We start from the raw sequence: 19,577 nt of genomic DNA on the forward strand, positions 1-19,577 counted from the left end.
ATGAATTATGGACCGATTACCAGCCATGGAAAAGCAGGAATTCAAATTATTCATTCGCCTCGTTAGCAAATCTCTTAGCTCGACCAGGTTGAAACAACACCGCGTGCACGTACTGTATGGCGTGGTGTATCGTAAATTTAGTTATAAAATCAACGAAGTGAACGATTTAAACGACGATCGATATATCGAATATCTTAATAGTCCCCAAGGAGAGCGCTTTTTATTATCGGACAGGCTCGTCCAATTTCGCTCGATGCTGAACCGACTTTTTGCTGGCTACGTGTCGTCGAATTAACCAGATCGGCCCGGATTACTCGGTTAATCTTGGTAATCCGTTTTCTTTCTTTTCGTCGCTAGATGATTCTCCTTTTTAACTTCCTATCGAGCCGAATAGTTAAATTATCCAACGTGCTCTTTGATGGATTAAGAATCAGGATTTTATACGAAACAGATACATCTTGTTGATAGTTTATTTATCGGAGGGTAGGAGTTAAATTGTTACACGACCGCCGATATGATTGAAATCGATTTCTTCGTTGACTTTCAGTTCCGTGATCGTAATAATCTCTGATTAAAGCGTTAATCGATTAATCGATTGCTTCGCTTTCCACGACCTCGGATATTCTTTAAGGAGATCGATCTTCCGTCTTTAATCCGAGCATCGTGTAACCACACACAAACGAAGTTATTTATAAGCCTCGCGTGTAATCGATCGTGCGTTACTTCCGTGTCACTGGCGGCATGGAAAACTCGCCGGTATACGGAGGAAGCGAGGCTCAAGAAAGCTCGACGGTACTACGAAAATATGGAAACCACCAGACGTCCAGTATAATGTATGGTGATGCATCGCGTCGTTATGTAGATACAAAGTTAAAGACGAGAGTGCTCCCCATAGACGTTGGATAATGGCGACTTCGTCATGCGTGAAACGAACTGTACCTAATACCACGTGAAAATGCAACGCGATTTATGGGTCGAGTGGCGCGAAGAGAGCGGCGACAAGGACATGTGCACAGTCGAACTTCACGCGGACGTACTTTGCCAGCGTTACGAAACAACGCTGTTGTTATTCCGACATACCGCGATGACGGTAAGTACACGGTCATTTTATATGTATCGCGGTGTTACACAACGCAGTTGAATCAATGAATCATGTGTTCTCCTGGAGTTCATTCATAAATCCTTAGGTCGTGGTATTATCGAGAACTTCAATTCGCGGTCTCTAGAGTTTCAGGGATCTGGAATTTCCGAATTCTTCGCGAGTTCTCCAATATTCTAGAGTTCCCCGACTGGCAATTTTTCTAATTTTACAGTTATCGAATCCCCGATTTTTAGTGTGTTTTTAGAGTTGGCCGAATGTAAATATTTATAGTCGTCCGATTCTCAATTTCTAGATCTCTCGAATTCTCGAGTCGGAAGTCGCAAGTTCTTTATTTTTCACCGAATAACGCATACTCGTACGAACGTGGGAAAACTTTGACGGTGTGTTACACCGTTCTGTACTCGCGTCGAATACTCTTGGCGAGGTGTATCGCATTCGTCATTCTAGTCCACGTTAATCATCTTTAATACCCGTCACACGATCCTTCGTCCCATTTCGATATTCTTCGATGCTTCTCCGAACGAAAGAGATATTGTCGACGTTGGATCGAAAGGGTAACCATAGTTTGATCGAACACTACGTTCCAATTCGTTGAAAAGGCAGCGGGCAGTAGGTTGTCACATTCTCGTCTGCCAGTGGTAACAAATGGAAAACCCGTAGGATTTGATCCGTTGAAACAGGAGTCGCGGGAATTTCAATAGATACCCGGTGGCCTCGAACATTCTGAATGTTATCGTTCACGCTGGAAAAGTGATATTCACAGCACCTCCTGTCGCGTCCATTTTAATCCGCTCAGTCAACGGACTGGCTGCTCTTCCAGCTACGCTTTTTTTCTATATTTTATTCACCTCTCGTCCCTCCCTCTCTCTCTCTCTCTCTCTTCTCTCTCTCCGTTTCCTGCATTTTTTTAGCGGCACACGTTACGAACGAGGCACAACGCGAATGTAATCTTAACTAATGTTCGCGAAACGAGAAGAAAAAAGGAACCGAGGAAAGAGGAAAAAGTGTCATAATACGCTTCTCCGGCATCAACGAGTCTGTCTCAACTCTCGAGTTCGCCCTCATCTTCCTCGTTTCTTCTTAAAAGAAGAGAATTATCGTTCATCCTTGACACGGTTAGTTCTCTTTTTACGTAGCGTTATTACGCCATTAAGTTGATACACGTGTGAAAAGTCAACGGGCTCAGACACACGCGTAATTGCATTTCCCTGGCCCGTCCTTGGCGCACAACAGGCAGCATGCTGCTCCAGATAAGTCTTGAGTAATTAACGCGCGTCGCCGACGTGGCTAAATCGTAGGAAATTTCGCTTTGAAAGGAGAACGCACCGAGCCAATACGCTGATAAGGCGCGAGTCGACGCGCGATGACGTTTGACGAACAGCTACAAACCGCGTTTCAAAACGCGCATCACCGTTCGCTCGTTCCCTTTAATATCTAACCGCCGTAATCTGCTTGTCCGACTATGCAAACGAAAATTGACACTGTCTCGGTTTTGCCAACGCAAACGATATTCGTTGATTTCGCAGCCCTCGCGAAGTCCTTCGTCCGTCAGAAATGTGTACCCTGCATTGATTTTCTAATGTTCGCTTCCAATATTCGTTCTTCCGTTATAGCTTACTCTCGCCATCCAGAGCGCTCTGTTATCGTTTCATCTCTCGGTAGCTTCGCCAATCCGCTGTCGACTACAGTTTCCGAGCGCATACTTTCCTTCAAAACAACGCGAAACTAGATCGACATTATTTTCTCCGCTGCAGAGGCTAAATAAAGCAGGCTACGCCAAAGTACGGCGCATCGACCAGGTAACAGCGATCTCCTAACGATTCTCTCTGGCAAACTCGAGTTCCGCTCGAATAATCACGCTGGGCAAAGCCGACGTACACGTCTTTTCCTCGAATCCAATTAAACGGTAATTGAAAGGAGGGAATGGGTCGAAGAGGATGCTGTCTTATCGCAAAAAGAGCCGTACTTTTATTCTCTCTTTCAACGCAAAGAATACTCCTCGTCCAACGGACGTAAGACAAATGATCGGTTAAAGTCGCCCTAGTCGCCTCGAATAACTTTCCCAGCTATGAAATATTCCCTCGTAAGCGACGCGTCCTACGCCTGCCTTCCTAATACCGTCCATTACCAGTGCTGCGAGGTCTGAATAACCGTTTCCAAAGTATGGAAACCTACTCGATCAGTCGGTGCATTATTCAGTGCAACGCTCTCGAAAACATATATACGTTGCCCCTTGATTTCTTATGCCAGGTACAAACCGGGGCACGGTGTCACGCGTGAAAAATATCGGCAAGCAATATCGTCTAACGTTTGTTCGTGACCGGCGCTTGATGAAAGCAATGTGGGATCTCGATAGGAAGTGGAACAAGGACGACGTGGGAAACGTAGAACAAGCACGACGGAAACCGTCGGTTTAATCGTATGGCTGCTCTACTGGACGAGAAACAGCCGCTCAGTGGACGCGAGTTCTGCCGACAAATGCTCCTTTCTTCCATGCGTGATAATTTAAGGTTTGCAGGCGGAATGTTCTAATTAAAATAGAGAAATGTCGTGGACAGGACAGATTATCGTGGCATAAAACGATTTGAATGAGTTGCCAGTCTTTGAACGAACCAATGCCAGAAATGGAAATTTGATTTAGCATTAAAAAGACGAATATAGTTTAGTATACAGAATATTTTACTATATAATAACAAATTCAGCTTGAGTTAAGTTCAACGCGACTTTTACGTAGGCGATGACCAGAGTCTTAACGCGTTACGAATTCGGCGTTCAGTTTCTCTCGCAATATTTTTATTCTCGCAGTGTAATTAATGGTCTCGCAACTTTCGACAAGTTGTCGATCGTCTTTGTATTCGGAGACTATTATTTGTACAAATTATCTTAAGCGTGCTATCCACGTTTTATCAGACTAACTTGGTCTGTCTAGAAAAACATCTGACGATAGTCATTCCAGAATCACGAATCAGCAAATGACGCAACGCAGCGGATGACACGCAAGACTGTCAGAGGAAATTGAAATAGCGTAATACACGAAGACTTTTTTCGTTGCACCGTATAAATTATGCGAACATCGTGAACAGCGAACTTGGCCAACGTCGATCGATCATGGCACCAGCGTGACGGCTCATTTATAATAAAAAGAGGAACCATCGTAGACCTGGATTCTGTACCGCAAGCGGAGAGAGGACGATGTCGACGTTGTACGCGTTAGTCTCGTTAATGGAAAGGGCAGTGAAGCAACAGAGGAGGAACAGCCGTCGCGTACAGTCTTGTCAGCGAAAACCGGACTTATATTATATATTATATTAACAAACACCGTTCTGATCTCTGTGAATCTCGTGGAAAGCCCCGGTGGTGTCCTTCCGTCGACAAAATCCTGCCGTGGCAGAAATCCGTGTACGATTACGGAGAGAACAGTCGATATGCACGCCAGCCGAGGTCACGGCCCATAATTCACCCGAGTCGATTAAATAAAACGTCGTGTCACAAATTTCACAGGTCGTAAAGATAATTCATAAACGTGTCTTGGCTGGCTATAAACGATCACCGTTTCGCTCGCAATTTACGGGCCGCAATTGCCGCAGCAGGCTTCTTTCATCAAATTTTTTTAATCCCGAAACGCGTCCATACGAATATTCACAGCGTTGGTAGCAGAAATTCATCGCGGATGACGAGCGATTGAGAATCGAGCGAAAAATCTGTGTTGTGCGAGGGAAAAAAAAAAAAGGAAGAAAAGAAAGAAAACACGTCTTTGTCACGATCCAAGCATAAGCATCTGTTGAGAAAAAGAGAAAGAGAATTTCGAGAGCTATCGGCGTTATTTTATCGTTAGATACGGTGCCTGTCGTATTACCTTACATTCTCGATCGAAACTCTCAACCAAAAACTCGAACATCGTAGTTTCTTCCTCTTTCTTCCGGCTATCAAAATCTTATAGGTGTAGAGAGATTACATTCCGATCAACCTTGAATCCCGTTACATCGTTTAACCCATAAAAAGAATTCCTACAAGCGAACAGCCAGTAAGCGCGCCAGCAGGGAGGGCTCAACAGCTTACGGATTGATCGATAATTAATGCGGCCCGAGCGTGAATTACCGTGGCCGGTAGGGGAAACGTACTAGTCGGCCTGTTTCTCTTGCAGTTTCCCTTCCTAGCGGAACTAACGATCGCAAAGTTGCGAGAATAACGAGACGTGGCTTTGAACGTGGCGTAAGAAAGTTACGTTGTAGGAGGATACGACGAGGCCGAAAAACCAGCAACACTCGTCTACGTAGACTTTTACGGTCAACGAACGAAGGAGAAGAACGAGGGAGAGAACACGCGAGCGTGAAGGGTAGAGGCCAGGTTGTGAGAAAGAGGCAGAAAGAAAACGAGAAGTTGAGGTGGAAATAAAGAACGTGAAGAGAGAGAGGGGGGCGGGGCAGGCGAAAGAAAGAGGAATTACGGTGTAACAAAGAGGATATCCTTCTAACCCGGAGCTAACGTCTAGAACGGGGAAGGGAGAGAAAAACTCGGTGTAACCGGCATGGTTTTTGGTAAGAAGATTTTCACTGACGTCGTTAATTTTCTTTTCTATTTTTCCGGTAAAGCGGTTCGCCGAGGCTCCGTTAGAAAAGAGGGTAACGTCAAAGGGTGGTCCGGGGAACGATGTTATTGCATTGCGGCCAGTAAAGAAGCGAACGGAGCACCAACGAGGGAAGAGGGAAAAAACGAAATTATCGGGCAACGGGATTCGTGGCCGTAGGATTTATCCCGGGAGAACGCGACCTCGGGCCAGGGACGCGTTCCCCGAGTTCCTCCTCGGACAATATTCGCGCGAAATTCGTTTTACCCGCATCAAAGAAAACGCTGCCCTCGTTTCCGCGATAGATTCGACTTAAAACGAAACCGTCTCCGCTTTGAAGATTTGGCTTGTCGATCGTCCGACCTCGAACCTGCGAACATTAGGAGGAACCAGGCAAAAACGAGACGTGCAAGAACGACGTTCGCTAGGTTAGAATACGCGTTTTAACGCGTAGAATTTTATGCATTGTTTTATACAGTAGATCTTTACGTCTCTCGGCTTTCGTATCACGTTGATAGAATGTCGTCCGTTTGACGTATGCGCTTCTAACGCAAAAGTTAGTTACTTGGTTCGTGGAATCAGCTGAGTGTGTAGTTAGCCAGTAAAATGCGTTTCAATGTTCGCCAACGCAAACCTTTCTTTCAAACTCGTTAAAGGTAACAAACGAAATTAGAAAACCGAAGAACAACCCTCTTGAAACTTGGCGCGATTACGGGCCAATGCCTGGAAACGGGAAACGCGATTTTTTAATTGCATTCATTCCTGGGGACTGAAGTAAACGACGGTCCTGAAACAAGAGAAAACAGCTGCCACTTTACGAATCGCTGGTTGATATTAAGCTCTGTAATTCTCCCGTGTTTCCTTTTACCTACTCGTCTGTCGAGGAACAACGTCGCACAGGCAGGCCAGCAATAAATTCCCGTACCCGGCACCGTCATTAAGCCCGTTAAATGCGAGCAAATATCAGTACGCGAGGCGGCTGCGATTTCGTCGTCGCGACTCATCCTTTTTCGTGTTCCTCGGATGCGAGACATAAATCGTGTACTTACGTTGAATCGAAGTTGTAGAGTGTTGGTACACCCGGAGAAGCTACTCGAGCTACCTGGTAGTGCTTCCTTTCGATCCATCGCGCTTACACACACTTTACACGCTAACGAAACGATTCCGCCTGGTTTTCTTCGGTTCCGCGCATCGTTGTCTATTCTCGGCCAGACAACGATTCTCCTCTGCTTTATTCGCGCGGGCAGGTTCGTTTCCAACTCCTTCGTAACTCGCACGAGTTCGTGCTCGCCCCTTTAGCATCGTTGGACGAGAATCACGCGCGGTCCCATCGTTTCCGCCGTGCGTTTACGCGCCACTTTCACCGTGAGCACGCGCGACTCATATTTCGCGCGCGAATTTATCGCAATGCGTGCGAAAACGTCCTCATTGTCGTTGCTCTACCGTCTCCCCGTAAATCCACGGACGCTCGAACCGTAAAATACTGTAATTCGACAGTGGTCGTTAAAAAAGAAGTCGCGGACAAAACCCATTTTCGCGATACGAAGTCTGAACGACGTGTTTACGTTCGTCTCGTATAATCTTCGATCGTCGATGTCTATATGCGACGTTCTCAAGGTAAAACGAGTGACCTACGGTGACCGACGACGAAGAACAAGGATCTGACCTTTTATTGTTATTTCAACCTTGCTCCGAATCTAGCGTACACGGTCGACGATACGTCGTCATTTTGGGGCACCTTGTACGAAGCTGGATATCTCTGTTTATTTTCTAATGTCCTGTGTTACAGGCAATTTTACGATTAGATTTGGTAATGCGACAAAGCAGAGCGGTTCGAGTATCAGAAGGAAGAAATTCCCTTTCGCTGCGAGGGAACTCGAAATGACGAGACACGTCAAACCGCTGACTGTCAGCCAGTCAAACTGCGTGGGCCTCTGCGGGATCAGTCGAGGTAACGGATAATGCGGCTTACCGCAATGTCAAAACTTTTAAATGAGTACGGACAAGACAGGCATAGAGCGATGGAAAATTGGAGGATGTTCGAAGGGCGGATATCCAAGCTAATGACTCAACGATGACGAGATCGATTTGAATTTCTTCTGGATGATAGATAAGTTGGAATAGTAGGTTGGACATGTAAATTTCCTCGCTATCGATATTCCATGAAACGGATATTAACTTAATCATCCGACCGACGCTGTTCTAATCGAATTTAACCGGACAATAATTATACGATGTTCCAGATAAATTATTCTATACAGATTATCCGAGCGCGGTTTTGCGCGCGTTATCGAATCGAATCGTTTTTGATTAACCGTTTAAACGAAATGCTCTCGGATCAGGAAGTTTGATGCATGAAATTAAACGCGGATGTTAACTTGCCAGTTTATGAAAAGGAATATTCAAGCTGATTAAAAATAAATGCAAACTAGACACGATATCGCCGGATAATGAAAATGTTACAGATAACAAAATGTAATAACAAGAAATTATACTAACAATCGGGAAATAAATCGGCCAACCGGATCACCGTTCTTCTATCGGCGCGTATCTCACTGAATTTCGACCAGATACAATCATCGACAACGAGTCGAAGAACAGAGGGGGCAAATCGATCCTTAAATCCTTTCGAACGAAATTAGAACTCGCTGTTGTGACTAAACCAATTCGTCCGCGTAATTCGATTAAAAGAAGAAAAATTATTCTTCTTTCGCGATTTAACCGCGCGACGAAGAAAAACGATCGAAACAACGGGAAAATCAGCCACGATGCTTCTTATCTGGTGAAAAGGAGGCCGAGTAGGGCGGTTGCGACTCGTTTCGCCACATCCATTCACGAAGAGACGAAGAGACGAAGAAGAGCACGAGGAACAGAGCGCGGCAAAGAGGAGGAGCAGCGAGCCGGCCAGCAGGCTGTATCGATTTTCGTTTCGTTTGCTACATATTTCGTTGGCCGCATCGTCGGCGAAATTTCATTGGCGCCCTCTCGTCAAAATCACATTATCGGATTCACGCGCCGATAACTAAACTACGCGTTGCGTTGTTGCACGCCACGCCGTGAGAAACGCAAGAGACGAGATTCGTCGGAGAGGTTCGTTAGCGATTGGCAAATTAGCGCGGCAACTTCGGTTATCCGTGGCCTCGACAATTACCACGCGAATTCCTCATTAATGCAAGCATAACGAACGCGCCGATACGAACAGTTTCGTGGCCTGTTTCTTTTTCGGATAGCTGCGCCGCTCTCCATTCGTTCACCCGGTACGTATATACGCGGAATGTAAATTAATCAGAAAGACGGTTTAACGATTTCGAACAACGAGCACCGGTGCGCGTAACGATAAAGCAGAACGTTAATTTGATATTATATCGTGTAAATAGTTTACCAGCTCCGGTACACGATTGCGTCGTCGAATTAATTAAAACCGCTGCAACGACCGGTGTTTATTCCGAAGGATCGCGGTTTCGAAAAACCTTGAAACTGTCGGTGATTTCTGAATTTTTCTGCAGGCTTTTCAGTTCGATTCGTCGAGCAATGCAGTCTCGTTGCGATCGATCGTTGCCTCTTCGTTCACATACTCGTCGTTCATGTAAATGCTCTTACGTTTATTAAACCAACGAACGAACGTAATCAATCTATGGAGAAACGCAAAATGGCACGAGAAACATGTTCAGAGAAAATGAACAGCTTTATGAAAGAGAGAACGGGGCACGACGAAACGTGGAACCGAATAGCACGACTGACGAATAATCAAAATTTTGCTGGTTAATAAAACATGGCCGCATGATTTTCCAGCGCGAGTATTTCGATGGAAGACCGCCGAGAAACTGACTGAAATTCGCAGCTTCATGGGCATCTGTGGTAGCTAGGAAACGGTATTATATATATACATATATATATAATGGCGTTACATATATACATATATTTTTATATACTTATGTATGTATGTATGTACATATGTATGCATATGCGTATGTATATGTATATGTGCGTGTGCGTGCGTGCGTGCGTGTGTGTGTGTGTGTGTGTGTGTGTGTGTGTGTGTGTGTGTGTGTGTGTATATGTATGTATGTATATATGTATCATCCTCTCTTCTATGGCTTACGGGGTATAAAGCCTACGGGGCACAAAATTCGCGTACAGAGGGTGCCGTTTAGTAAGCGCTTTAAACCATCGCCAAAACAGACGCAGCAATTTCGTTACCGAAGGGTTGGAAATTGAAAATTTGATAGGATGAAACAAAATTGCGTTTGACTCTTCCAAACAGAAAATAATTTCCAATTTTTCTCGTATCTTTTTCTGCATTTTCTATTTTTCGATCGAACGTAATGAAAATTTTGCCATCGCGCTCAGGATTACCCGATATTGATTTATGTATTGTTTCGAATATTTCGAACGATTTTAAAGTAATCCACCAGAGTTTTCAATGCTCTTTGTTCCTTAAGAAAAAAGAGAAAAAAGAAGAAAAACCGAAGGTATTACCGGTGGATTCGAAAGATTTGAGCAAAAGAAGAACATTCGTTATTTCCGATTTATCAAGCGCGAGGTCGAATCTATCGCTGCCATGGCACCTAATCGGATGTCGAGGGGATAAAGAAGATGCGCACTGCGCACACGCAATCCACCCTTCTATAATTGCCGAATGCTAAGACCAAATAATTCTCCTTGGAAATGTTATTTCTCAGACTTTATACGAATGATAATAAAATTAAACAAAATACATTACATTGTGACAATTGTTCGAGTACACTACGAATGTGGAGGTATTCTTTGAAATTCTAAAATATCAAGCAATACAAATTCATTGTATCAACCGGAATTCTCATATTAGATTATCGTCAATGAATATATTACTTCGTAGCGAGTCGTCAAATTTCATTCGCGTGTATCCGGTTGGAAAGCAAACAGCGGAAAATATGATAAAGGCGCGATAAGGATAAAAATCCTGGACACGTTGAATAATACAAGAGCCCGGGGTAACATCGACTTGCCTGTTGTATGCGCGATTCAAAGTTAGACGTCAGCAAGTACGATTCAATTTATGGAGGGACAGTGTGTTTGATTTACACGCGAAACAATTAGAACAAACGTTTCGCTCAAAGTGACTTTACTGCCTCTCGCCATACAAATTCTATTTACGTCGCGCGTCAAATTCAAGTTTATCTGTACGAACGTTTTTTGAAACTGTTGTATCACCGCGTAGATCTATCGTTACGTGCCGGCACGATATCGACAAATTTCGCGGGTCCGAATTAAAATCGAAAACACGCCGATCGAGTCAGTCGAAAATCCTGTCGAACTTTCAATTGCACGGAATAAATAATCCGTGAATAAAGAGAAATTCTTCGTTTCAATTATTTCGTTTCGGTTTTTCTCTTAAAACCTTTCTTAGTTCATCGATAAAGCAAGAAATCGATCGAGGGAGTTTGACAAGTTTTAATAAAAAAAAAAAAAAAGGACTAGAGTTCGATAATCAAAATTGGGAAAGGTCAGTGAATTGCACAATTACTGAAAAAGGGACGAGGAATAAAGAGAGAAACAGGAGAAGAGAACGCAACGAGGTGGAAAAATCGATCGAAAAAGGACCTTTGACGTTGGATTAAAAATGGGTCGCGCGTTTATGAGTATGCACACGACGACGTGAAAAATGCGATGATGCGCACGTTCCTCGCGCGATATTACTTTAACGAGGTCGAACTAAATCGAGCACTGTGACTTCAGCTCGCCAACATCCACCGCGTCTGGCCTTCGCGGAAAAACTTGCCATTTCTTTGCTCGTAATCGCGAGAACCTTCTACAAAAGGAACGACAATTAAATATCCCGTTCCAGTCTGCAACAGCTTGCAAGGAGAATTCGAGAACTTGACTCAGACGTGCGAGACGCGCGTAAAAGCGTACAGCCTCATCCGGATATCGTTTTGTTCACGCCTCTCTCTCTCCCTCTCTCTGTTTCCCTTCAGCTCGAATCGAAATAATTCGAAAGTAATTTCAATTTAGCCGGCTCCGACTCGAGCGAGACACTAATTGCGAAAATCGTTGTGGAAGTTGGCCGGAGAAAGTTCGTCAAAACTCCGCGTAATTAGATACCGGACCGTGCTACCTCTTTAAGGAAATTTCGCCTCAACTCGGCCCCGCGAAACGACGATCTTGTAATATTGGATGGGAGGAATGTTCTTCTACTACTACGTTTGGAAAAGCAGAGAAAAGGGGTGGTGCAGTTACGTCATCCATTACAAACATGACTACCGCGAATACTGCTGCAACTACGACGTAGAAGCGGTCTATGTAATTTGTACAACGTAGAAAAGGATTCGAGGATATACATAGTAATTCGATGATCGCGTCTCTCTACGAAGGTAAACTAATTAGCGCGTAAAGTCGATCGTTACTGTATCAAACGACTACGCAAACAACCGTTGTAATATTCAGCGATATACCCGACGATAATTTGCCGTTTTACTCTACAGAGACATTGATTTAATATCCAATTACAAGTTCAAATTACACGACGATTCCGACCAACTCGGTGGTTCGAGTCGCTCAAATTTTAACGCTTTCGAATTTCAACGCTGCTCTTCCAACGTGACACAGTTACATTGACTGGAGTTCAGTGCAGCGCAACATCGTGTAATGTATGCACGAAAACGTCGACGACGCACCTTCGAACGTGCATCCTCCTCGTTTTAAATGACAAATCAAAGACCATCTGCGATTTAGCCTTCGGATACTCGGAGTTCACATACGCGTTCATCGTACGTTTCTATCTATCGCTGGTACTTGATTAAAATTTTTCTTTTTTAAACGTAGGATACGTAGATTATCATTTCGACATACGAGACAAGAAACGACGTAAAAAGTGATACGCGTACGATCAGGTATTTCCTTAGAAACCTGTATTCTTTCTATTCCTCGCCGGTTTAATTACTCCAGATTCGCCGGGTATCGAATGATTTTAATTCCAGTAATCAGCACTATTCAAAGAGAGCTGATATTCCTCTATGCATTATGAAAAACCTCCGTCTCAACTCTCTGTCTATCTCTTCCTTCCTCTTCCACTCGTTGGCTCTTTCATTTCTCCATATCTTTTGCTCCGGCTTCCTCCAATCGGAAATCAATAACAACACCGCCGTAACCGACCCATTGTTTTCTACCGTCCTTGTGAAATTGTGTCCCAGCGATTCGAGTGGCGCTTTAACGAGACAAGGGCCGCCATATGATTTCAGTGGAAACCTGTTATCGTTGATCAAGAATGGGACACAGGCTTTCTTTCTTTTCACGCGCAAAATCCATCGGCAGATACAAAGGTAATCGAACTTCGTCGGACCTTCGCTTCGCTCGTTTCCGAACTTTCTCAGCGCTTTCGAACGAGCGACGGAAAAATCTGAAATATCCTCGGAGTCGAGGAACAATCGCTTCCTGTCCGGCGGTGTTCTCGAATCGAGGAAAAAGCGCTCTGGATAAGTACAGGACGAGAGATAGAAGAAGCACTCGTTCTGGTACGAGCCCCCATTGAAGAGGAGCATTCGTGAAAGGACTGCCAATAAGATTTAATTAATTCCTTCAGTCGAGTTTTATCGAACACCAACCCACACCGCTTTGCTCCGAGCTGAAAAGATTACGACCGGCCATTGATACTACACAAAGCACACTTTATGGGTCCTTTCACCCTCGCTACCGTTATGGAAACGATCAATGGAACAAATAAATAGAACTCGCGAAAAGAGAACGGGGTAAGTTAACTTTGCTCCACTTGAAAAGTGTTTATATTAGCAACGCGATCTTTGATGTAAAACACGGGAAATCGAACCTAGAATTTTCCCTTGCCCGCACTGTCCTTGTTTCCAGAGCCTCGGAGAAGAGGACGCTTCTCTTGAGAGACCATACTTTACATAAATTGTAATTATCCGTTTGTAAGGATAAAAATACAAATTTGCATCGGTATCATTGAATTATTCGATGTAAAGCATTTCGAAATACCGTTTCCATATTTTACCGTGGAAAAATAATAGACTCCGAAGAAGAACGGAGAATTAATAAAAATATTAAAAAATATTTTTTCCAACGAAGCCAAAGATAAAAAAAAAATAAAAGAGGAAAATTCGTAGACGAGAGATACGTAGAAAATCAACGGACGAGTAATCAATAGTCTGAGCATAACTATTGCGCGTGAAGCAACAATGTATCGTCGACGCACAAATAGGAAGGCGTGGCAACGTTCATTGGACCCTTAATGCCAATGCCAATGTCAGGGTTTTCCCGGTCAGTAAACCCCCAGAAACCCCCACCTTTAACCCTCGGAAAACTGAGAAAGCGCCATCGCACCCTTGCTTACAAGGATCCGTTGAAACTACCGTGCGACAATCGTCGATCGACAAACTGGGAAGAAACTCTGCGTTGATAACGCAGACAGGTTCTCGCTTTACCCTCCAAGTACAGATAAGGGTTGAAGCTACGAAGCTGCTCGTTTACAATCCCCTCGTGGATATTGCAGATCATGCCTTTGCCGACGTAGGAACTCTTAGTTCTCTGCATTCACGTAGGATTGACACGTTTGGTAAAATAATCGTGGAAGATAAAGGAGAAAAATGTCAATTTCAGGTGCAATAAATCTACGATAAAATTTTTAGGAGATTTTTACACAGCTGATTGTTGAAGATTTACATTGCGATAATAAATAATAAAATGACTATTATTAAACGATTAAACGATTGAAGATTGTCAATGAATACTCCAAGCATCGTTAAATATTTAGAAACTATTTTCCAAAAGTTTAAGCAAACGACAATGAACATAAAGCTATTGGACGCCATGTAAGATGGAAGAACGGCGCGGCGTACGTACGAAGAATTTACGCATCTAAAGTGAATCGTGAATTTGTCGTGACGATAATCTACTTACCATTTGTTTATCAAGCGCCTCCATAATTTCGCCGACATCGCCGACGACCACGGCTTGTTTTCGCAGCATCTCTTCTTCGACCGTCAACCAGTCGCGTATCTGAAACAGAGATAAAATATCATTATTATACTTTTATTATAATTTATTATCATTATACTTGTCGCACTTTTACTTTCCTACAATTAAAAATAAAAACAACCCATTAGGTTGTATCAGAACATAAAAATCTTCTAAAAACCGTAGCTGACAAAGTTGACGAAGTTTTGCGAAATCCAAAGGTGTGATTATCAAAGCAGGCGATTGTCTTAATATTTCAAGAACTTCGAAGAGAACAAAGAAACGTGTCAGCTCGAAAACCAAACAGGAAGACAATCCTGGTAACGCAAGACCGATTTCTAAATTGCCGTAATTATTCCGAATGTTAATACCGATTTCGTGGAATAAAAATGGTGAATGTGACTTATCGTATTTTTTCCCAATACTCTGTATACGGTTTTAGATGAATAAGAAAGTTATTTTACCCCAGAGCGTAGAAATTCCCTGTTGGAATAAAAATATTGGAAAGTGATGGAATGGAAACGGAAAGAAGACATCGATCAAAGGGGAATGGGATGCGAACAGGATAGGGCCGAATCGAGTATTTACAGCCGGAAATTAGCTGGGAGTGCCTGTCCGTAAGTGGCTCGCTCCGTTTCCTGATATCAGGCAGGAGACCAGGGAAAACGTACCGATACACGGTTATTACAGCAAAAACATTACGCGCGCCACGTCTCATTGTCTTTCGGACATTGTTCCTATAATTACGAAGCATTGTGTCTGGTAACGAGATTATCATGGTAAAAGGAAAATTTCACCGCGAATACCTCGCATTTCAATAATAACAGACAATAATTTTTCTCCGCGAAAGCCAGCAGCAGCGCGCATAATTAAATATCAAGGATACACTGCTTAATTACAGTCGGGCGAGCAATAAAAACGCTTCGATAACACGGTCCAGCCATTCGATATGCTACTACGATGTTGGAATCGGTATAGAAAACCGCGAGCTTCCAAACGCATAATTACTTTTTTGTTCCACCTCGAAAGATTTACTCCATTCGATATCTAGAAAAATGCGACAGGAACGTTCGAAAGCTTGATATCGAATTGGATGCGCCGAGACAAAGCTGTCGTTTGGCCATACAGTTTTTCTTTGCATCGGATTAACGAACAGCTTGTACGCTTTTATCGGTACGAGAACAACAGGCATTACTCAACGTGCTCGATAGACCGTGTTATGCGTACGAAGGTTGAACGACCTGCAATGTACAATTTTCCTTCGCTAATTGTATTTTTCGTATTTATTGTGCTCTTGCTTCGTAATATCGAACGACACTCGTGGAACGAATCGTCGTTCCAGATCGAGAAAAATAAAGCTTGAATTCCACTCGGCTTCAATGTCTCTATAAGAACGGTTAATAAACTTATGGCGTTATTTTTCGATATTTTTAGATCAACTGTCGAACAAAATCGCGCGACGATGCTCGTAAAGAAAATTTCTACTGCGAAAATTCTGCCGATCTGAAGGCAACGCGGACGTATCTCCATCTAAAAAGGAAACGACGTTTACGAGCCACTAAAAAGTGGACGAACAATCATAATCGTCTTCGGATGTCGGGTAACGCAGCCAGGAAACGGATGTTCGAGGACAACCAATGTTTCTGCGAGTCGTGAGCGTGTAACTTTCGAGGTAGGTCGATAAATCGCGAAAGAGATAAGCCGGAATGCTACAGGAAATTAAGGTCTCGCTCGGCTCGACATTTTCTCCCCCCTCGACGAGTCTGTCGGAGCTTCGTATCTGAGCCAGTGTCCTTCCTCTCTGGCTTTCACTTTAACCCTCCGCTTCCACATAAAGCCGACCTGATTAAGTGCATGTTGTCGAAGAACGATCATATCTCTCATGTGGTTTTCTTCACGGCGTACTTTTTTCTTCCCCTCCCTTCTTGAAAAGCCTCGACGAGAGAAGCCCGATGAAAATGAAAGGCCTAGACATCGTCCCCCGGCAGTCCCGAGAGAGCACATAGCCAAGGAGGGTGGAAGAATATATATGTATACACGAGCAAGAAAATATTCCTGCCAGTCCTCCAGGTATATATGCCACCAGACTTTTCACGCGACAGTAGATTTGATATTTGACCCGCTGAAAAATGCGCCCGGTAGAACGATGATTATCGTCGCACATACACAGTTGTCGTACGGAATTTCAGAGCAACATGGAATTCCGAAGAAGATTGACGAAGGAAACAATGCGAGTAATAGCTGCAAGCTGTAGACAAATATTTTTTTACGATTTCTTTCTTTCCTTCTTTCTTGCTTTCTTTCTTTCTTTCTTTCTTTCTTTCGTGTTGACTTCAAACATTCTTAGCTTCTCCGTCATACAGTTCACTCTTGACTAACTTTCTCTTCAGCGCACGCTTCGGAACGTTTACCACGAGCACACACTCGGGTATCCTCGTAAAGCTAGACGAACAAAGCTGCACGTACTATACGAGGACAATTGAAATTAAATTTGTTTCGCAACAGCGATATCGTGTTTAAAATCTTCCTCCGAGTTGTTCGATCGCCGTGGTGGAAACGCGTTGATGTAAAACAGCGAACAACGACAATCGACGTTTCAGAAAATTTTGCCCGTGTTCGCGTAAACGAGAACAAGACGACAGAATTAAAAATACTGAAACTCGAACGATCATCGTGGCTCGGTCTGACCTATATCGAGCCTCTTCCACTTGTTCCACCCGTATCACTCGAAATAAACGAACGACTTAATTTGAAATATAAACGCAGCTGCGACGAATCGATACAAGGTTCGACGGATGATGAAAAATAGACAGAATCCATTTTATTCGATAGCCTCTCGATCGGCCGGCCGTATTTTTCTCCAAGCGAGAAGAATTCCGAAATAATTCCCGAGGAATCGATAAGATAACGAGAAATAGTTCGCGCATTTGCAGCGGAACTGTCGGAGGATTGTTAATGGAACACGCTAAAAGATCAATCTCGAATCCTCGAGATAGCGAAGGAAACACCGGCCAACTGTATCGACGGAGTATCGATATTAAATTTCTCGATGAAATTGGAATTATTTTCGCCTCGAACCGAAACGAATCGGATCGATCGCGTTTCGTCTCTGTTTCCTTCCGACGAAACGGCCGAAACTTCCCGGCATTCGTGGCGTACTTCTGCGTGAAACGTTCAACGACTCTTCTCCAACGTTCGAGCGCCCTTCCAACCGCATCGTTCGCCATCGTTGTTTTACTTTCTCTATGGATTGTTCTCCCGTAAAAAGAAAAAATTCCTTTCCATCCCCTGGTTGGCTTGCGTTTTTTCAGCTCCGAAATACGAACGTTTTATAGCAACAAATAACGAGAAACGAAGGAAACAACGAAATGGCATCGAAACGAAGGTAAATCGAGGACCAGAGCGAATTTAATATAGAGGAAAGGTTGACAGGGCTTGCACAACGTGCGAATACACCAGGGTACCATACGCGTCAAATAGGAAAACATGTCGCCGAGACGACCAACAAGAATCTAATAAGCTAGATACCACGGCCTCCTCAAAGGAAACTGTGGTACAAAATAGTTCCTGCGCCAGGAGACACAGAAACGAGGTTTTGTACGTACTACGATGGAAAGGAGCTACGGTCTAGAAACACGATGCACGACCGAGAAGGATAGAGTGGCCAGAAGGAAGCCAATGGACGAAATCCTGGCGTCGATATAAAGAACACGCGTACCTCTCTATATCACACACTTTGTCGTGAAGGGAAAATGTAGTTTAAAAACTTCGGTATAGACGAACGTAACGCGAATAAATTGAGTCTTCAATCGAGCCCGTTTAAAAATACTGCAACCTACTTTCCTCTTGCGAGGGCTGCCCTTTTGTTTGCCTTTCGCTTCTTCGTCTTTCTTTTTTTCCTGGTTGCACAGAGAAATCGGTCTGAAGAGGCAATGACGGCCGAGTTAATCAATTCCGTAAGTAGCATAGCGTGCACGAAACGAGGCCTAACACGGGGCAAAATAGAATTTCATCGGCAACTGCGATTCCTGTTCGAGTCTCGTTACCTCGAAGCCTCTCGTCGCTTTATGCAAACAGCACAATACTTGTCAGCGAGACAGCATAGCCGGAAATGGAAGAAGGGAGGTAGCTGTTATGACGTCGGACCGAGCCTCGAGTCTGACTGTTGACTCGGCAAATAGGAAAAGCGTACCATACAATCGACACAATAGACGAGCAGAGATGACAATAAAACCTATCCGACCGAGATAATTACGAATTTTTTATCTAGGCCGTTCGACTAGAAATTCGCTTATGTAAGCTGTAAAGTGTCACACGCCCATCTACACGAGGACACGCTTTCAACGAAACTGGCGCAAACGTGTCTCCATTAAGGACGCCGAGTTTCGAATTTAGAACGCTATTTTTGGAGATGCCAAGTTTCACGTGTTCGAAGAGGAAGTTTACGGCACAGAGAAGCCTAAACTTTTAACCGACCTACCTGGATTTTCGCTTCCACTTCAGGATCGATGAAGAAATGTAGAACGCGTACAGAATTTACGCAATTGGTTTCCACCGAATTCAATTTATTTCACGTACGAACATTTTACGTCCGTATTTGTGGGAAATTATCTAAGAAAATAATACAGATTAAAAAAGTAAAAATTGTTCAAAGTATATTATAGTAGATATTCCTGTTAGTCGAACGTATTTAGTAGGTTACACTGGAACACGTAAATGACAATTGTCGAAGCGACGCGGCACATTTACATGAGATAAAGGAAGAAATGCGCGAGCTTGCAAAGTACCCTCAACAGGCGGGAACAATATAGCACGCGGTACGAGTTAAAAGGAGCTTGATAAATCGGTACATGGATCGTTGCACAAAGGAACCTCGCAAAAGGGACAAGCAAGGATGACGCAAGGGCGAAGAAATTGCGCCGAAAATGAAGCAAATAAAGACGATACCTGTGTTTT

The 19,577-nt window shown here is 43.7% G+C and overlaps 1 protein-coding gene across 9 annotated transcripts in view; it reads right to left on the bottom strand.

Annotated features, from left to right (window-relative positions):
- The window catches only part of LOC122571259 (dystrophin, isoforms A/C/F/G/H), a 438,419-nt gene that overhangs the window by 340,780 nt on the left and 78,062 nt on the right, over nucleotides 1-19,577 (bottom strand). For all 9 annotated transcript variants that reach the window (XM_043734851.1, XM_043734846.1, XM_043734833.1 and 6 more), the window contains one exon: nucleotides 14,565-14,663. In XM_043734851.1, the coding sequence (XP_043590786.1) occupies nucleotides 14,565-14,663 (99 nt within the window). The remainder of the gene's footprint in view (nucleotides 1-14,564; nucleotides 14,664-19,577) is intronic.

This window comes from Bombus pyrosoma, linkage group LG1 (genome assembly GCF_014825855.1).
Source record: "Bombus pyrosoma isolate SC7728 linkage group LG1, ASM1482585v1, whole genome shotgun sequence".
NCBI classification, from domain to species: domain Eukaryota; kingdom Metazoa; phylum Arthropoda; class Insecta; order Hymenoptera; family Apidae; genus Bombus; species Bombus pyrosoma.